At 35.9% G+C, this 17,331-nt stretch overlaps 1 protein-coding gene across 4 annotated transcripts in view; it reads right to left on the bottom strand.

Annotated features, from left to right (window-relative positions):
• Positions 1 to 9,029, bottom strand: part of Ppp1r12a (protein phosphatase 1 regulatory subunit 12A) — a 134,722-nt gene extending 125,693 nt beyond the window's left edge. For 3 of the 4 annotated variants that reach the window (XM_013364115.4, XM_013364118.4, XM_005337992.5), the window contains exon 1: positions 8,531 to 9,028. In XM_013364115.4, the coding sequence (XP_013219569.2) occupies positions 8,531 to 8,767 (237 nt within the window). In that variant the 5' untranslated portion in view covers positions 8,768 to 9,028. Of the gene's footprint in view, positions 1 to 8,530 lie in introns of all 4 variants that reach the window. The other variant, XM_040280275.2, reaches the window with a different exon arrangement.
• Positions 9,030 to 17,331: the final 8,302 nt, after the last annotated feature.

Raw genomic sequence — 17,331 nt, 5'->3', positions numbered from 1 at the left:
TTTCAGAAATGCCTATATAACACATGACAACATGGAATGTCTCCACCCATGTTAAGTGCATTTGAGTCAAGCAAGTACTTAGAGCAATAACACAGAACTGGTTTATCTTTATATGGTTAACCAGCACAACAACGAAAACAATAAACAACCAAAATACTAATGAGGTCAGAAAATAGTGGCATACAACAATCCATAGTGAAAATATTTAGAAAAGAACCTGTGATTAAAATCTCTTAAATATATACATTGCATCTAAAGTTTTTACGCTAGACATTCCTCTACTAAACAAACACCCAAGAATTTGTTTAAGGAAATTGATTTTAAAGTAAATTACATAAACTAAGCAAAGTTCTATTTGCATTGGTAATCAACAATTTGTTCCATTTCTTAAATATTGAATTTTTTCTTGTTTGTTTATTTATTTATTTATTTGGTACCAGGGATTGAACCCAGAGGTGCTCAAACACTGAGCCACATTCTCAGCCCTTTTTGTATTTTATTTAGAGTCAGGGTCTTGCTGACTTGCTTAGGCTGGGTTTTGAACTCCAGATCCCCTTGTCTCAGACTCTCCAGCTGCTGGGATTACAGACATGTACCACCGGGCTCAGCAAATCCTGATAAACTTTTGACTGTAATAATGGCTGCCTAAAAGTAAATTGTTGGCATATGCCTTTTTGTTAGAACATTTTTAATCCTCTTAAGTGCTATTACATTTATCCAAATTGCCATCATTTTGTTTTCTATGTACTATGCTATTCAAAAGATTACATTATGTTCAGCTTTTTTAAGTTAATAAACATTTATGGTGTACCAGCTAAAATAAAATGTAGATACCAAAGGGAATTTAAAGAAAAATGAATCAAAGTCCCTATCTTAAGGAATTCACTATTTTGTCTTATAATAAGATATACTAACAAAACAGGTAGTGTATAAGTGCCAAATCTATGATTTAAACACTAAGAGAATCATTGTGTGCCCTAGTGGTCAAGCAAGTTCACACTTTGGGCTTTAAGCTGTACCTTAATAAAAATAAGCTGGAAAATAAATTTCAGAGGAAAATAACATGTACAAAGTCTTATGGAAGTAGTAATATGGAATAATATGATTCCTAAAGAAAGGCAATCTCCTGAATCCCTTCAGATAAATTCTTTTTTTATTCCTGATTAGGTGACCAGGGACCCCATTGCTTGCACCTTGATGATCTATCTTTGCCACCTGTACTGTACCATGCCCTACCCCAAAAGAGGACGCAGAGAATCGTATTCAGATATGTTTACCCTTAGTTACTCCCTATTTCATGAAAACACATACAGAACATCCCTTATCAATCTATCAACAGATTGATATGTAAGTTCCAACTATCCCCTATTTGGACATCCTTTTGTTGCTGTCAGAATATCCCTTTTCCTTTATGAAATGATGACTACAGTTATCAGGTGAACAAACTGTTTTTAATGTTCTCATAGTCCAAAATAAAAAGGCTATGCTCTTTTGGTGACTGAAAAAAATTTTAAAAATATATTGGTTCATGAAATGTAAAATTCAGAGAATCAATTATTTGATAGGGAGTAAGTAAAATCACATTTCACATATTTATCAATAAGAAAATTTTACTACCTTTTCCAAATTAAGAATTATATTGCCTAAATTCTGCAATGAATGGATAATTCTTATAACTTTTGATATAATAAGTCTCCTAACTAAAATAAAATATTAACATTAGAATGTTCATTTTACTAACTCAGAAGTCATTTTAAATAACTATTGGCATTTTATGCACTGTCTCAAGTACTAATTATTAATGTCAGTAATCTCTGTATTGAAAGTAAATTGCAGGGATTAAGCTGAAAAGTGGTGACAAGATGGAAATGGTTTTTTTAAATATTTCTGATATGAACTTGTCTATAATTTACCTCTAAAACAAATCAAATATGTACATGTATGTATAAAAAATTTACTGTGAATGGGTACAAAAAGCACTTAAAGTAGTAATATAAATTGTTACTAAGATTTTTTAAAAAATGAAAATGTTTTAAAACTAAACTCTTATGTCCAGAAATAAGAAGTATTTTATTGGTACTTTAACTTCCTCTGCAACTTCCAAAAGAACCTGCTAAATACTCTCCACATAATGATCAATCAAAAAACAATCTTGGAAGTTCCTAAAATTTGGGCAATTTTGAATTCTAAGGTTAATTTAGATAGTGCACTACTGCTTTTCAACTACCATCAAAAGGTCTCAAGTGTTAACTTAGTTAAAACAAAATAGAGGGAAAAAATTAACTGTTTTTCATTTCAATCTCTGCTAAGGTATACGGAGACCTCTGACCACTAATCACCTTTGTAACGACTGAAAGATTTAAGAATGCTTTCTTTTTCAGACTTAAAAGAGACACCTAGAATAAGTTTGGGCTCTGAGCTAAGTCTGCAGTAGAATCCCAGCTCTGCTAGTTACCTTGAAAAGAAAAAAAGAAGGCTGTGAAAATTAAAAGGTAATGTTTGTAAAAGCACCTCTCCTCAATAAACCCTATGATAAGTTATGCTATTGCACCTTAGTACAAACTAAAAAACAACTGGTGAAGGTCTTCAAGCCCTTCAAAAAAGTATATCAAAATGCTTATGCCCTGTCTTTTCAACAGGATTGTGGAACCCCACAAATTTTCAAAAGAAATATAATAAATGTAATAAAAGATGGCAACATTTTGCAGGCACAGAGATACTTTGGGAAGTGTCAAGGAGTAACATGTTATAGTAACAAAACAATGCTTTTCTCTTCCCTCTAATAAAAAGGTTTCTTAAGTACCTGTCTTTAAAAAAAAAATCATTTAAATAGATTTTCAAGTACAGGTACTTATGTGAATAGTACCTGTGAAACATGATAGCAAATGGATGATGAAAAAAACTTCCTCTATTCCATCCAGTGTTTCTACCAAGCTATACTAGAAAATGCTCAGTCACAGCTTGAAATCATACTGTAGCTGAAGCACAGGAAAGATGGGCTTGGTTATGACACTTCAAAGACAGACCACAAAACTGTTGCCAGGAAGCACACAGGCAGCAACTGCAGAGAAGGCATTGTAACAGCAGCAGTGTAGGCATTGGTGCTCTATCTGCACACCCAGTATGTGGCTAAGGTTAGTCAGATGTGAGGGGCCAATTTAAGGCTAGGAATTTGTGTTTTTAAAAAAACGCATTTAGGCTGGGTAAGGTGTCAAATGAGGCTAAGACAGAGGATCACTGGTTCAAAGCCAGCATCAGCAACAGCGAAATGCTAAGCAAATCAGTGAGACCATGTCTCTAAATAAAATACAAAACAGGGCTGGGGATGTGGCTCAGTGGTTGAGTGTCCCTGAGTTCAATTCCCAGTTACACCCTCCCCCCAAAAGCATTTAGGTTGATTTCAACTAAAATTTCGAAGAGTCATCAACATAAAGTATCACAGCTTTCTAAGACAATTATGTAAAGAAAATAATTTTACTGTACATTCTTTAAGCACACATTTCATATTATTTACAAGTGATTCAATAAGGTTCTTCTAAGACCTTAATATTTCCCACCCAAAAAAGGTAAGTTATAAACTAAAATTTCTAGTTTTAAATTGATATCTTACACACAGCAATTAAACTATATTCTAACAAACAATTCAAAATTAACTGCTTCCCAAATCTTTAACACTTTATATCTTAAGACTATTCCTTTAACTGACAAGAGTGGAGTCACTTATTCAATGAAGAAGCTTCAAATGGCTCCTTTAGAAGTTAATAAAATTTGTATTTTAAGACAAAAAGGACTTAATATTTAATGGCTAGTCTGCATTGAAAAGTAAAAGGAAAACATTATTATAAAATTATAATAGGCTGGTATGGTAGCAGATGCCTGTAATCCTAGTAACTTGGTAGGCTGAGGCAGGAAGATCACAAGGTCAAAGGCAGCCTTGTCAACTTGGTAAGGCAGTGTCTCAAAACAAAAATTTTAATAGCTCAGTGATGGAGCAACCCTCGGTTCAATCCCCAACACCACAAATAATAATAATAATAATAATTATTATTATTATTAAATAGATTATGGCCTAATTAAACTTTGAATTCTTCTTTAGGACCGAGTTCAGACTTATAAAGTAAGCAACTGATTAATGACTCAATTGGTTATACTATTTTTTTTTATAACTTAACCAAAATTTAAACCGCTTTAGGATTTTTTAATAGGAAGAGACTGATATTTAGAATTTTAAAAAATCTCCAGATATTAAAAATACATACTAAAGATAAAGTCTTTATTTTGTAAACACACAAGTTCTGGTATATGCAAAACAATATACTAAGCATCTGGATGTGAAGGATTTCAAGATGTATCTCACAACTCATATCTATATGAAATAATTCAACAAAATTTTATTGAGCCAAACTCTCAAAATACAAAAATGCAGAAGACTAGATACTTATTCTTGTAAGTTTCTTACAAATAATATTCAGTAAGAAGTGTTTTAATAACAGAAGATAGGCAGAACATACCCCAGAATAGAGAATCTCTCTATTACCATACTATTACACAAGTTCCAAAAACAGAAAGAGCCTTCTGGTTGGCAATTCGATTTGAACCTTGAAGAATGACTACGATTTTTATTGGCAAAGAACAAAGAAAGAATATTCAAGTGGTGCAAAAAAAAGGGGGGGGTCAAGATCTAGTTCAAATGAAAGTTAACCAACCTCTATAAAATAAAGAATACAAAACAATAAGGATGTATTAAGCATAAGCAAATGAGAGAATGCTTTAAATTCAAGTTTAAGGAGAGGAGTGAACAATCACAGTGTTACTGTTATATACCTTAGATTGAACCAGTAAGAGAAATAACAAAGTTATTACCATACTCTAGGGATAAAATTAATAAAGGGGAAAAAATAAAAGAAGTAGGTTGATAATGGTGGCAGGAAAAGAACTGATGTAAAAGTAATTGTGAAGAAAAGATTGAGACAGAAGATTGACTGATATATGCAGACAAGAGGCATGAGTAAACAACAACTAAAATGTTTAATTTGACCTAGAGATTAACGACATCATTAACAGAAATAGAGGCATCAATGAGAAGAGCAGTGTTGGTGAGGAAAGATGCTTCTTTTTAGGCTGCATTTATACAACATTAAACAAAATTCCTGACAAGAATGTAAAACTGTCAAACAACCAAATTTACAGAATGGAAAAAGGGAAGTCTAAAAATATGAAAAATATATGTATCTCTAATGTTGAGATAAAATAGATTATAAAACTAAATTAGAACTATGAGAATCTATGCTTGATCAAATAAAATTGTTTAAAAAAAATGTCAAAGGTTAATGTATATGCAGTAGTCATTCTGTGGCAAAGCTGGTGGACCTGCATTCATTGTATTATTACCTAAATATAAAATCACAACACTTAATACTATTTATTTAAAAACCAATACATCAGAAGAAAAATGAGGGATTGGTGATATGCAGAAACATGAAAACTGGAAATTGACTTGGAAACCATGGCACAGAGGAAAAAAGATTTAAGGAAAAATAAAAAAGCTAAATTCAAAATTGTGGAAGAAATCTCAGTCCTGCATTTTACGCACACCAGCAAGGATCAGCAAAAGGCATTCTATATATTCCCTATTAATCTAAATCTTTATAAAGTATGCTAAAATATAATCACATACTGTAAAACTCTACCAGGCAGCTTTAAAATCAGAAACCAATTTTTGCTTACTGATTAAACTGAAATTGTACTCCAGATCTCAGTTCTTAAAAAAATCAGAAATTTATATCATATGCTTGATGTGTTGTGCTCTTTTCCAGTTGGGCAGAGAGAAGGAAGGCTACTTTGGAGACCAAGAGAGAAATTTAATTAAAAACAGTACTCTTTCTACTATATGAATGACTTTTTATATAAGAAGAGATAGCTATAAAATAAGTATCAAGACAGCTCATCCAACCAATTAATAAACTTTTAAATATAAGCTCCTTATATTTAAATGCAAGGAAAACATTAGAATAACAAATATGTTTATGGGCTATGAAGTTCCCAAAACATTCTCCTGACAATGAAATTTAGAATATTCTATAAAAACTAAAAAGTAAGTGAATTTTCAAAAAGACTAACCAATAATTAATCTAGGAAAAACATTTCAGGTATTCTATGATCTTACGAAAATTTAAGAAAATGATTCAATAAGTATTCAACAAATCAGTAGGTCATTTTGGTATTAAGTATTTAAAACAAGCAGCATTCAAGAGATTTCTTAAAAGCTTAAAATCGTTTTGTGGCTCTTTACAAAAAAGTTTTTTTAATCACCTTTCACTATCTGGTATCCTGAATTTGCCCAGAACAAACTCTATGCACTCACAGTTACAAAGAGAAAAAGGTACAAAATAAATGAGAAATCAAAGTTAAGAAAACATAATAAAAATTGCATTGCTTGATCTTTTCAAGACTTTGGCCTCACTGTTCATGGAATGAGCAAATAAATTACGAAAATGGTTTATGCAAATGGTATATACTTAGAAACTTCTGCTTAAGCAATGTCAACTACAAAACTCCCAATAAAAACTGTATCTACATCACAACAAAATGACTAACCACAGAATTCAATTAATCAAGGAGACAATGGTAAGTCTTTGCAACATGTGCAAAACTGAGTTTTTAAAGAGACCCTAAGAAGGCCATTCCCTGTATTCCCTCTTACTATTTAAACCAGTATTATATTAACATAGTAGAAAATTTTCCTCTTCCTCTAAGCCAATAAAATTGGGTTCTTCCATAACAGTAGTTAACTTTAAATTTCTGTTTCATAATTTTAATATATTGACATGAACCATTATCCAATTATCCTGACCTCATACATACAACAAGTCTTTCAAAATCAATTTCATATTAAAACATGTGAATCTTTTACTTGGAAACAAATTTGTAAAGATTTTTTTTATGTTTTTAGAATGTAGAGTTATACTGCCTAAAATAAAGTTCAGCCTAATAAAAAGTTTGCTATACATTAGAAAACCTTAATTAATGGAATACAGAAAGAGCTAAAGACCATGTTATATTTTCTCTGGGTGTTACATTCTGAATTCCAGATTTGTTCTGCAATTTGCCAATCATTTCAATCCATCCAGTCAACTCTGTAAACAAAGGCTACATGCCAAGTTCGATATGAGAATTTGATTAAATAAAACTTAAATTGGTCATCATTCACTTAAACAGGAAGCAGTAAAACGAAAAATACCACCACACACCTCTTTTACAAAGGCATCAAGTTAATATTCACGAAATAAAGGCTTAAGTTTCGAATTCTCAAACAAGTTTTTACTAAAGCATTACTCAAAATAACTCTTCGATCTTCCATATATAATAAAGGCAAGTTTGACATTAAGCCCCAAAGTCTTTGAAGCCTAAGAGATTTTCTAGTCATTCCAAATTGTCCAATAAGAAAAAAAAAATGGAAAAAGTCTATGTCATGCCACCTATTACCATCACTTAAAAATTGCTTTTTATGCACAACTCTACGGGTTGTGTTGCTTTTGGCCTGTTAAAGGCAAAGCAACATTATCTCTGGATTGCCAATAGTTTCTCCTTATTTGGCTAACATTGAGAGATCCCAATCAGACTACTATAAAACTTTAACATGCACAAAGCATCCATTTTGAGAAAACTTTGTGACCAGCTTTCTCTCCCCCTCCGCCCCCCAAGAAAAAACAGAGCTTGGTAATTGGCTTTGAAGAGTGCACGATGTTTATTCTTTTTCTAGCCTCAGTGCACACCCCAGGACCTAGGGCTCAAGGATCTCTGACACTGCGGCAAACTCTTTGAGCACCGGACTCACTGTGTTCCGGTCCGGTGGTGGGCAAGCCCTTTGGGAACGCTTCTTTACCTTACACAATCCAATTCCCCCTCTTTCAGCCAGTGCAGATCAGCTAATTACACCCCGTTTTCCCCTCCCCAGTGACCAAGAGCAATAAAGGAGAAAACAGGAAATCGTTCGCTCAGGGCACTCAGCTTAGGACTCCTAATGACTATTATTATCATCATCACTTGTAATAAGCCCTAAAAAGTACAACAAATCCAATGCCCACCTACAAGCCAAAGACGTCCATCTGCCCAAGCGTCCCTAATGTCCCTTGTTGTCGCTTTCTTCAGCACCCCCCTCCCATATATCCCTGACACTGGGGTCCCGGCACACCCCACTACACCCCTCCCTGTCTCGACCCCAAACACCAGACACATGTCCACAAACGGCTCTGGAGCCCCAAGAGGATCGTAGACCCCTTTCTCCTATGGCCCGGAAATCACCCGGTTCCCAACTCCAACAGCAACCGGTCTGAAGGGGGCCTCAAACCCAGCGCCCTCGCTCCACTAGTTCTCTTGCCCTCTCCCTCTCGGGAAGCCGCCCCCTCACCCGCAGCTGGGAGTCTCCCGCCACCCCCAGCCTCAGGAGGTCCGTGGACGAGGGGAGGCCTCGAGGTGAGGCCGACCTGGACCCTTAGGGTCGCAAGACCAGGCGGCGGGGCGCACAGACCTGATGGAGGGCAGTGAGTCCGTCCACATTGGCGTAATTGATGTCGGCGCCGCGGTGCAGCAGCTTGAGAACCTCGTCCGTGTCGCCGCTGGAGCAAGCAGCCAGGAAGACGGCGCCATCGTCGAACTTCACCTTGGTCTTCTGGCGCTTCACCACGGGAGGCTCGAGGTCCGTCTCCGAGCCGATCCAGCGCTTCAGCTGCTCGTTCCGCTTCTGCTTCGCGTCCGCCATCTTCATCCCCTCTCCTGCCGCCGGGTCTTCTTATCGCGAGGGGGGGGAGGGGGAGGCGGAGAGGGAAGAGCGGGGTGTCAGGGGGTGTGTGTCTGTTTCTATGAGTGCAGGCCAGAGGAGGGCTGGGAACCAGGAGGAGACACTCGAGACTTCCAGTATCCCACAGAGCACTGGGGCGGCGTGCCCGACCGAGCGGACCTCCCTTCCTACCACAGAAACCCTCCCGCCCCCAGCACGGCCACCCGTCACCGGCGGCCAATCTAACGTAACTTCGCGAGATCCGGGCAGGGAGGCGCCCTGCGGCCAGTGCGCATGCGCTCTGGACCTAGACCCGCCCCAGGAAGAGCGCTCCCGCGAACTGCGGCGGGGGCGGTCCAGCCACCGGAGGGAAGCGGGTGTGGCCCGGGAACCCGGGCTGCGGGGGCCGGGGCCAACCTGGAAGGGAGGAGGCAGGGAAGGAAGGTTGTCCTGCCCAGCTGAGGGTTCCGGAAGCCAGCAGTGAGGCTGCAAGGCTCTAAAGGGCAGACCTGCCTCCGGGGCTGTCTCAGCTATGCTGGGTCGTTTGCTCAGGGCGGAGGATTTTCCTATTGGCTGCGTTATTTGAATGGACTAGAAGATAGGTCGTGAATTAGGTGCTTGTGGTCGCGCTTTCTGAGGAACTCAGAAGAACTTGAGCACCTTATTATTGATAGGCACGTTTAAGAAAGTGGGGTCTGTGTTGCTGCCGGCTTTGGTGGTAGTTACCGAATGACCACCTATTGACAAAGGTTGACCTGCGGTAATTGCAGTGGCTTCCTGCCACTGTAGAAACGTCTTTCCTCTTATGCTTATTTGTTATTGTTTTGGTTTTCCTCTCTCTTTACGCTTATATTAAGTCCTCTTCCCCTTCCTTCAATGCTTTAAGCCTGTGTGGCACTACCAGTGAACTTAGCTCAGCCTTGTTAACTGGTCCTGACCTTTTAAGGGATTTGTGGTTCCAGCTCCACTGCTTTCTAAGGAGGAGTAAAGACCCATTTGGGTTTACATTCAAAAGGCATGTTAATAAAGGCAATTAGTTCAACTGATATATATTGAATACCTACCGGGCAAGCCGTGACTTAGTAGGCACTGAAAATACAATGGGAAAAATGACTTCTCGTGCTCAGAAAGACTAATTTATCTTCATCATAAAGAAAGAATTTTTAACTTTGCCTTGTATGACCACACGCGCGCGCCTACAGACAATTCGTATTACTGATGCCTTATGAATCATTTATCAGCAATCACTACCGAAAGATGTTTTTTAATAACCCATTGTTATCCACTATTTTTAGCGCATTCAATGTCAAAGTGAGTTATAAAACTTCACCGTTCAATGGAAACTGAAGGATCATCTAGACTGAATCCTCAACGTACTAGTTGATTTATTTAATTTTACTGAGAAACAGAGTTAGGATCCATTCAACAACAAATATGCACCTGTTCTGGGTCAGGCTTTTTTTTTTTTTTTGTGTGTGTGTGTGTGTGTGTGTGTGTGTGTGTGTGTGTGTGTGTGTGCTGGAAATACAGCAGTGAACAATTATGCCTTTCTTATTCTCAGCATAGTGGCTTTTCCAGCACACTACATTGCAGCCTATCATATTAAGAAATAAAATAATTGAGTAAAATATGAGTAGGAAATCAACTGCCTGTAAAACTGAATACTCTGAACTGCAATTACTGGGATAGTAATAGAATCCAAGTGAGGATAAAAAATATTTCCTTTGAAAATACTGTAGAAACAGAAAATGAGTGTAGCATAGTAAAATGCACTATTGTGTCTTCATAAGATACACGAATGATAATATCAGCCCTTTGTATAATGATGGCTTTTGGTGCTGAGGAATTCCATTAACTCTAAAATATAAAATTCCGAACCACAGAATACACTCTCAGAATTAAAAAAAAAAAATTTAGATTGCCTTCTCAGCTCCTCTGTCTCCCTAGAAAAACTGATAGTTTATTCCTATTTTCCAAGAATGTAATGGTCTATTTGGTAATTTTGAAAAGTACTCTTGGTATATAGATCAATATCTCAAGTTTTCATATGAGCAAGAGGAATTCAGTGGGAAGTCTGCCATTTCAGATTTATTTACTGTAATAAAGAAGCATTTATTTCAGAATGTAAAGTTAATAAATACGTATTAATAAAACATAGTTAAGTCCGATTTCCAAAGGTACCAGTTAAAAAAAAAATCCCAAACCCCTGAGCTGTTGACTTGTGCAAATTTCACTGCATATAGCTTTTCTTCTACAAATTTAAGGATCAGGAAGCTCTATATTAATGTCATTGAAAATACTCTTTATTGCCACCTGTTTTGTCTTTTTTTTTGTTGTTGTAGATGGATATAATACCTTTATTTTATTTATTTTTTTTAATGGGGTGCTGAGGATGGAATCCAGTGCCTCAGGTGCAAGGTAAGTGTTCTGCCACTGAGCCGCAACCCCAGCCCCCTGCTTAGTCTTTTTAGGGAGGAATTTTTTTTTAAATGTTGATGAATTACTGAAGACCTAGGGCTAATATCAGAATAGGCAAAACTTTTTATTAGAATATACACAAAGAAATCACTTTGTATTATCTTAAAAGCAGATGAAAAAATTGGACAAGTAACAAATATTTCATTTCTTAATGGCCTGTAAAAGTAAATTGAAATGTAAGAGTATATTTTAGCAATGTTAAGGCAATTTAAATGTTAAAATAGAAGTCCAAATGAAACTATGTTTATTAATTTGCCAATTTTTTTTCTGACAAATCATTAATCCTGATGGGGTTTTTGTTACATGCACAAGGCTGTCTGAATAGGATCTTTACACAATTTTTTCAAAAAGATTTATTACACTAAAAATATCCTCTACTAATCATTAATTTACTTGTTGATTATGACCAATTTAAATAATTTTAATAAAGAATAAATTTATATTAGATGCTTAAGCAACTTAGACTTTTTTCCTGTAAATGCGTTTTTTTCTTTATCACCTATGAGCTAGAATCCAGAATAAGATATTAAACTTACTGTTATGTTTATTATTAGCAAAATAACAAGAGTATATAATATTAGGCAAAAATTTTGTGTTTGTATATGTATTTATAGCCTTAGTTTAGTAACAACCATACAACGTGGAGATTTATTACTATCATATTAGAATGCTGAACCTAAATCTGAAATTTTAGTTCATTACAATGCAATCTGTGAATACAGGCCAAGAAAAGGATGGAACTGGAGACTATCATGCTAAGTGAAATAAGCCAGTCTCCAAAACCAAAGGCCAAATGTTCTCTCCGATATATGTATGCTAACCCATAACAAAGGAGGGTACAGATGGGAATATGAGAAGTTCATTGGATTGGACAAAGGGGAATGAAGGGAAGGGAGGGAGGATGGGAATAGAAAAGACAGTAGAATGAATTTGACATAACTTTCCTATGTTCATATATGAATAATGACCAGTGTAACTCCACATCATGTACAACCACAAGACTGGGATCCTAATTAGAATAAATTATACTCTTTGTTTGAACAGTATGCCAAAATAGACTTTACGTCATATATATCTAAAAAGAACAAAGGAATAAAGAACTTGAAGAAAAGTTACAGACTATAGCATTATAAGGTATTTACTGTCAATGAGGAAGTTCACCAAAACCAATAATGACCCATCCAAACTTGATTTGGACTCCATTTCTAAACCAATTCTGATTGGATCATACAAGGTCAGTCTCACTCCAGACCCAGTAGTTCCTTTTACAACTCTTGACAGCTTTGTTCTAACTCTTCTGGGTGAAATTTCTGCCACATCTGACTTCATCTCAAGAAATTAATCCTAGCATAGTACAATTAGTGACTTGGTATTTCCATGGAGTAACACTGCCCCCCCCGCCCCCACCAAAAAAAAAACCCAAAAAACAAAAACTTGGGAATCAGATGAGTGTCTAGCAACAATCCAAAATGCAGGCATAGTGCTGAAGAGATAACTTACTACTACTCACATGACTCCCAACCTGCATCTTGTTCAATGTCAGAACATTACATGACCATTTATATGAATTATTTAGCTTAGTGTGTCTCAAACTTTTATCACAATTTTTGCCAGATTCAAGAATCAAAACTATTACTATTTACTTAATGTTTTCTTTAATCTTTTAAAAACTTACATGGAGCGGCTGGGGATGGGGCTCAGCAGTAGCTCACTTGCCTGACATTTGAGACAGTGGGTTCGATTCTCAGCACTGCCTATAAATAAATAAAATAAAGGTCTATAAACAACTTTAAAAATATTTTAAAAAACTTAAATGGAATTAAAATAAACATTTTGTTTCGGTAATTAGAAAACATTTTCAATATACATAAAAGAAGACCATAAAAACAAAATATTATTCTACATTCGGGTGCCAGTCAAGAATTTTAGCCCAAGACTTAATCTCAATTTATATGAAAAAGAAAAATTGGTAAGAGTTGGACATGTTAACCTCATAAGTAAAGACTTTTCTACTTAGCATAATCAGAAGATAGGATATTGAAAAGATAATAACCATTTTGCTGAGGGGTTCTCTGTTATTTTAGTGGTGTATCTACCTAGAGAATTGCTTCATGTGCCACAAATTTAGATGTCTCATTCTTTGGGAAACTGGCTGACTACAGTTACCATATATAATAATTATGATTAGCAAAGGTTACAGGAAGAATCTTGGTGGTACAACTGCCGCAATTAAGGAAGGCAAGCAATCGAAAGACCAATTTATATGAAAGTATATTCTTTGAGAGAAAACCTAAAAGCAACTTCAGAATGAAGGGTTATGTTCCATAGCACTGAAATCATCAGAACAACTGAAGGCTTCTCCACCATCTGAAAAGAGAATTTTAAGTGTGTAAACTCCATCTTGGGACACCAGTATTTAATTGAGGGATCCATTCAGTTGTTCTTCAAATAAATTCTAGGAAAGATTTCTAAATTTCTCTGTAGACCAGAGTGTAAAATTTTGACAGAGTAAGATAGTGAGAACATAAATGTGCAGTGGAACAGATATAGTATCCCTAATAATGAAGCTAATTATACTCAGTTTTGGCAGGTGGGAATGATATCCATTTCCTGTGATTGTTTTAAAGATTAAATGGATAATGTATGTGAGAAAGAAAAAGTTAATTTTTTTTTTTTGTTGTTTCTTGTCTTTGCCCCTTTTCCTTCCCTCTTTTAAGCTGTTAGCAGCTCTGCTTTTCTGCCTCAGGGCTTGTTTGTGGCAGGGAGGAAAGCAGAAGTTGCTTTCAAAACACTTTCCTTCCTAGCTTGAAATGGCCTTCCCCAAATTTCTCTTTAATAAGAGTTCAGGGATGGTAATGTGGTTAGAATTGGTATATGAGATGACTAGAACCTTATTGAAATTACATTTGTGTAGTATTAGAGATCAATAAAAATATTTTCTAAATTTATTTTTCTCACTTAACAAAAATATTGATTCATAATACCATGGAATATTATTTTTATTTAATGTAAAGAAGAGGGAACCAAGCAGAAGGGTTCACCCAAGCCATCCCTGGATGCTGCCATGGAATATCAGTGAGAGTAAAACTTGAAGCCTCGCTTTTGGACTTGTGTAAACCTGAGCATAGAGCCTAACTGAGCCTACCCAGGTTTCTGACTTATGGAACTGTGAGATAATCCATGGATTTTTTTTTAATATGCTTGTTTAGCATAGACACAAAGGATGAGACACAAAGGATGAGAGAAAAGTCTATGGGCCTTTTGAACACAGAGGTTTGCTTTCTTATATACTTGTAAGTGCCTCTAGATTTTGACAAAATCTCAAAGTAAATGACTGACTACCACTTCAGAGAGGCTAGAGCCTAAAAGCCTGAGAATCCCACTGAACAAAAATAGTTGTTCTACTGATGTGGCTAGAAAGTAGAGTTTGGTATATCTCAGGTCAGTCAGTGGATATACTTTGATTGACATCTGTTATTTGTCAATCATTATGTTAAGTTCCAGGGACACAAGAATGAATGAAACAGATGAAGTACCTATGATCAACAAGTTTACATTCTATTGGAGAGGAACAGAAAATGAACACATTTTATACTTGGTCTTAGTAACACGAACACATTTTAATTTAATTTATTTATTTTTTAATTGAACCCAGGTGTGCTTTACCACTGAGCTCCATCTCCAGTCCTTTGTATTTTTTATTTAGAAACAGGTTCTTGTGAAGTTGCTAGGTGTCAAACTTGAGGTCTTCCTGCCTCAGCCTCCCCAGTCACTAGCCATTGTGCTTGGCTATGTAAACACATTTTAAGTGAACAAATTCAAATACTGGTAAAATGTGAAGGGAAAAAATTAGGACGAGAAAGAAAATGACAATGACTGAAGTTATTGGCAATTTAAGGAATACAAAGGTTGAAATAGAGACTACTTTAATAATCAGGAAAAGTCTAAACTGAAAGTATATCAGGTTTTCTGAGAACTGACATTTATACAAGGGTGAGATTGTTTACAAAAATGTATTTAAAATGCAAATATCCAATTAAGTGCAGGACTTTGGGAGAAATGCATTCAAATGTGAAGGCCTGAGGTTTCATAGTACATCTGTCCTTGACTGTGATTTGAATGTTAGAGAAGACTCTTAAGGAGACCGTGCATGCTAGGATAGATGTGCATAAGTGTACAAACACATACAACGCATGACCACAGTAGCACTGTGTGAGTATGATCTCAGAACTTGACACAACTCTGGTGAAGGTGAAAGGTCAACTAGTATGTTTGATTTTGTGTTTCCTACTTAACAGGGGATAAAGTCAACATGAATTTCTTTATAGAAAATCAGGAAAGAAGATCTTGAGGAGTCTATACTAGATTCATTCCCAACACATAGGTAAGAGCCTTGCATTTATTTGGCAGGTGGCAGGTACTTGTATTTTTTTTCTATTGCAGCAACAAGCATATTAAAACAATATCCATGGATTATCTCACAGTTCCATAAGTCAGAAACCTGGGTAGACTCAGTTAGGCTCTATGTTCAGGTTTACATAAGTCCAAAAGCTAGGTGTGATCTGGAGAAATTCCTTATCACCTATAATCCCAGAACTAAGTTAGAGAAAATTAGTAAGACATTGTCCTTCAAGTTAAGGAGTTTACAGTTTATTGGAGAAAAAGAATACTGAAACAGATCATTTGGATACAAGATAAGAGCTACTACTTACTTGGAAATTACTAAATCTCCATTACTGTTATAAGCAGTGTGTATATGTATTACTTTAAGGGTAGAAGAGAGGATGTAGTATATACTAATGAAGATCAGAAGAGTATACTGAGGGGCTAAGGGAAAGGGCAGATAGGAGGGACCTTTCAGGGAAGTTTTGAAAATGTAATGATATATGAACTCATCCTCAAGGATGAGTAGGAATAGGCTATGTAAAAACATGGTATATGAATGAGGAGAGATGAGCATGGGATGGTTATTTGCATAAAAGCACAAAGAGGAAAAATTAAGTGGTATCACGGCACAAAGCAACAAGAAATAATTGAAAGCCAAAGAGAGAGCCGCCTAAACACTGAAATTCTTCTATACAAATTAGGTGACATGTTTGTCATTAAAACGATGGGGGTGGTTGAAACATTTTAAAAAAATCTCACACAAAATTATTTCTGACACAGCTCAGACAGCTCTAGGTAAAATGTAAAGAAAGCTTTATTTAGGGGCTAGAGTTGTTGCTCAGTGGTAGAGCACTTGCCTAGCATGTATGAGGCACTGGGTTCAATTCTCAGTACCACATATAAATAAATAAAAGGTCTGTCAACAACTAATAAAATACTTAAAAAAAACTTAATTTATCTATGAAATGTTCCTCTAGAATTTATCCTGTGACTCATTCTTGTTTCTAGGGACGCAATTAATCATTGGCATAAATGTAGAGTTCAGATCTTAGTTAATAGGGCTTAAAATATTATTTATCTCATTTAAAAAATTCTCAAAGACTTAAAAGTCATCTGTGCCATGATAAGATCCTCATATTTTTAGGCTTGAATGGATGATGCTTTTTTCTATTTGGAGGCTTAATGTGGGTGGTAGCTGGTGTTGCAGAGGAAAACTAATGGATGATAAAGACTGTGTGTCCTGCTCCTTTTTTTTCCTTTGCTCTTTTGTCTATTCTGATAATACCTTGGGACATTAGAAGTGTCCTACTGGGTTGTATGCATTATCCTCCAGTCAAATGGTCTGGATAGGTTAAATGGCCCTACATTTTCTTGCAAACCTGTAAAGAACATTTATTTCTACCCACCCTCATAATTTAAAGATAGTGAATAAGTGAAGACTTGGAACATCACCATTAATATAGTAGAGATTATGATTATAAATTATTACTGTGGGCTGGGGATAGCTCAGATAGCTCAGTCATAGAGCGCTTACCTAGAATACCAAGGACATGGGTTTGATCCCCAGCACCACAACAACAAAAATAAAAATTGTTACTAAAACATAAAGGGAAATTAGATATAAACTAGCTTGTAGATAACCAGTTAACATATAAATTTTACACACACACACACACACACACACACAC

This window comes from Ictidomys tridecemlineatus, chromosome 6, assembly GCF_052094955.1.
Source record: "Ictidomys tridecemlineatus isolate mIctTri1 chromosome 6, mIctTri1.hap1, whole genome shotgun sequence".
Lineage (NCBI taxonomy): Eukaryota > Metazoa > Chordata > Mammalia > Rodentia > Sciuridae > Ictidomys > Ictidomys tridecemlineatus.
The sequence above is the reverse complement of the archived record's forward strand: the minus strand, read 5'-3'. Positions and strand labels throughout refer to the sequence as shown.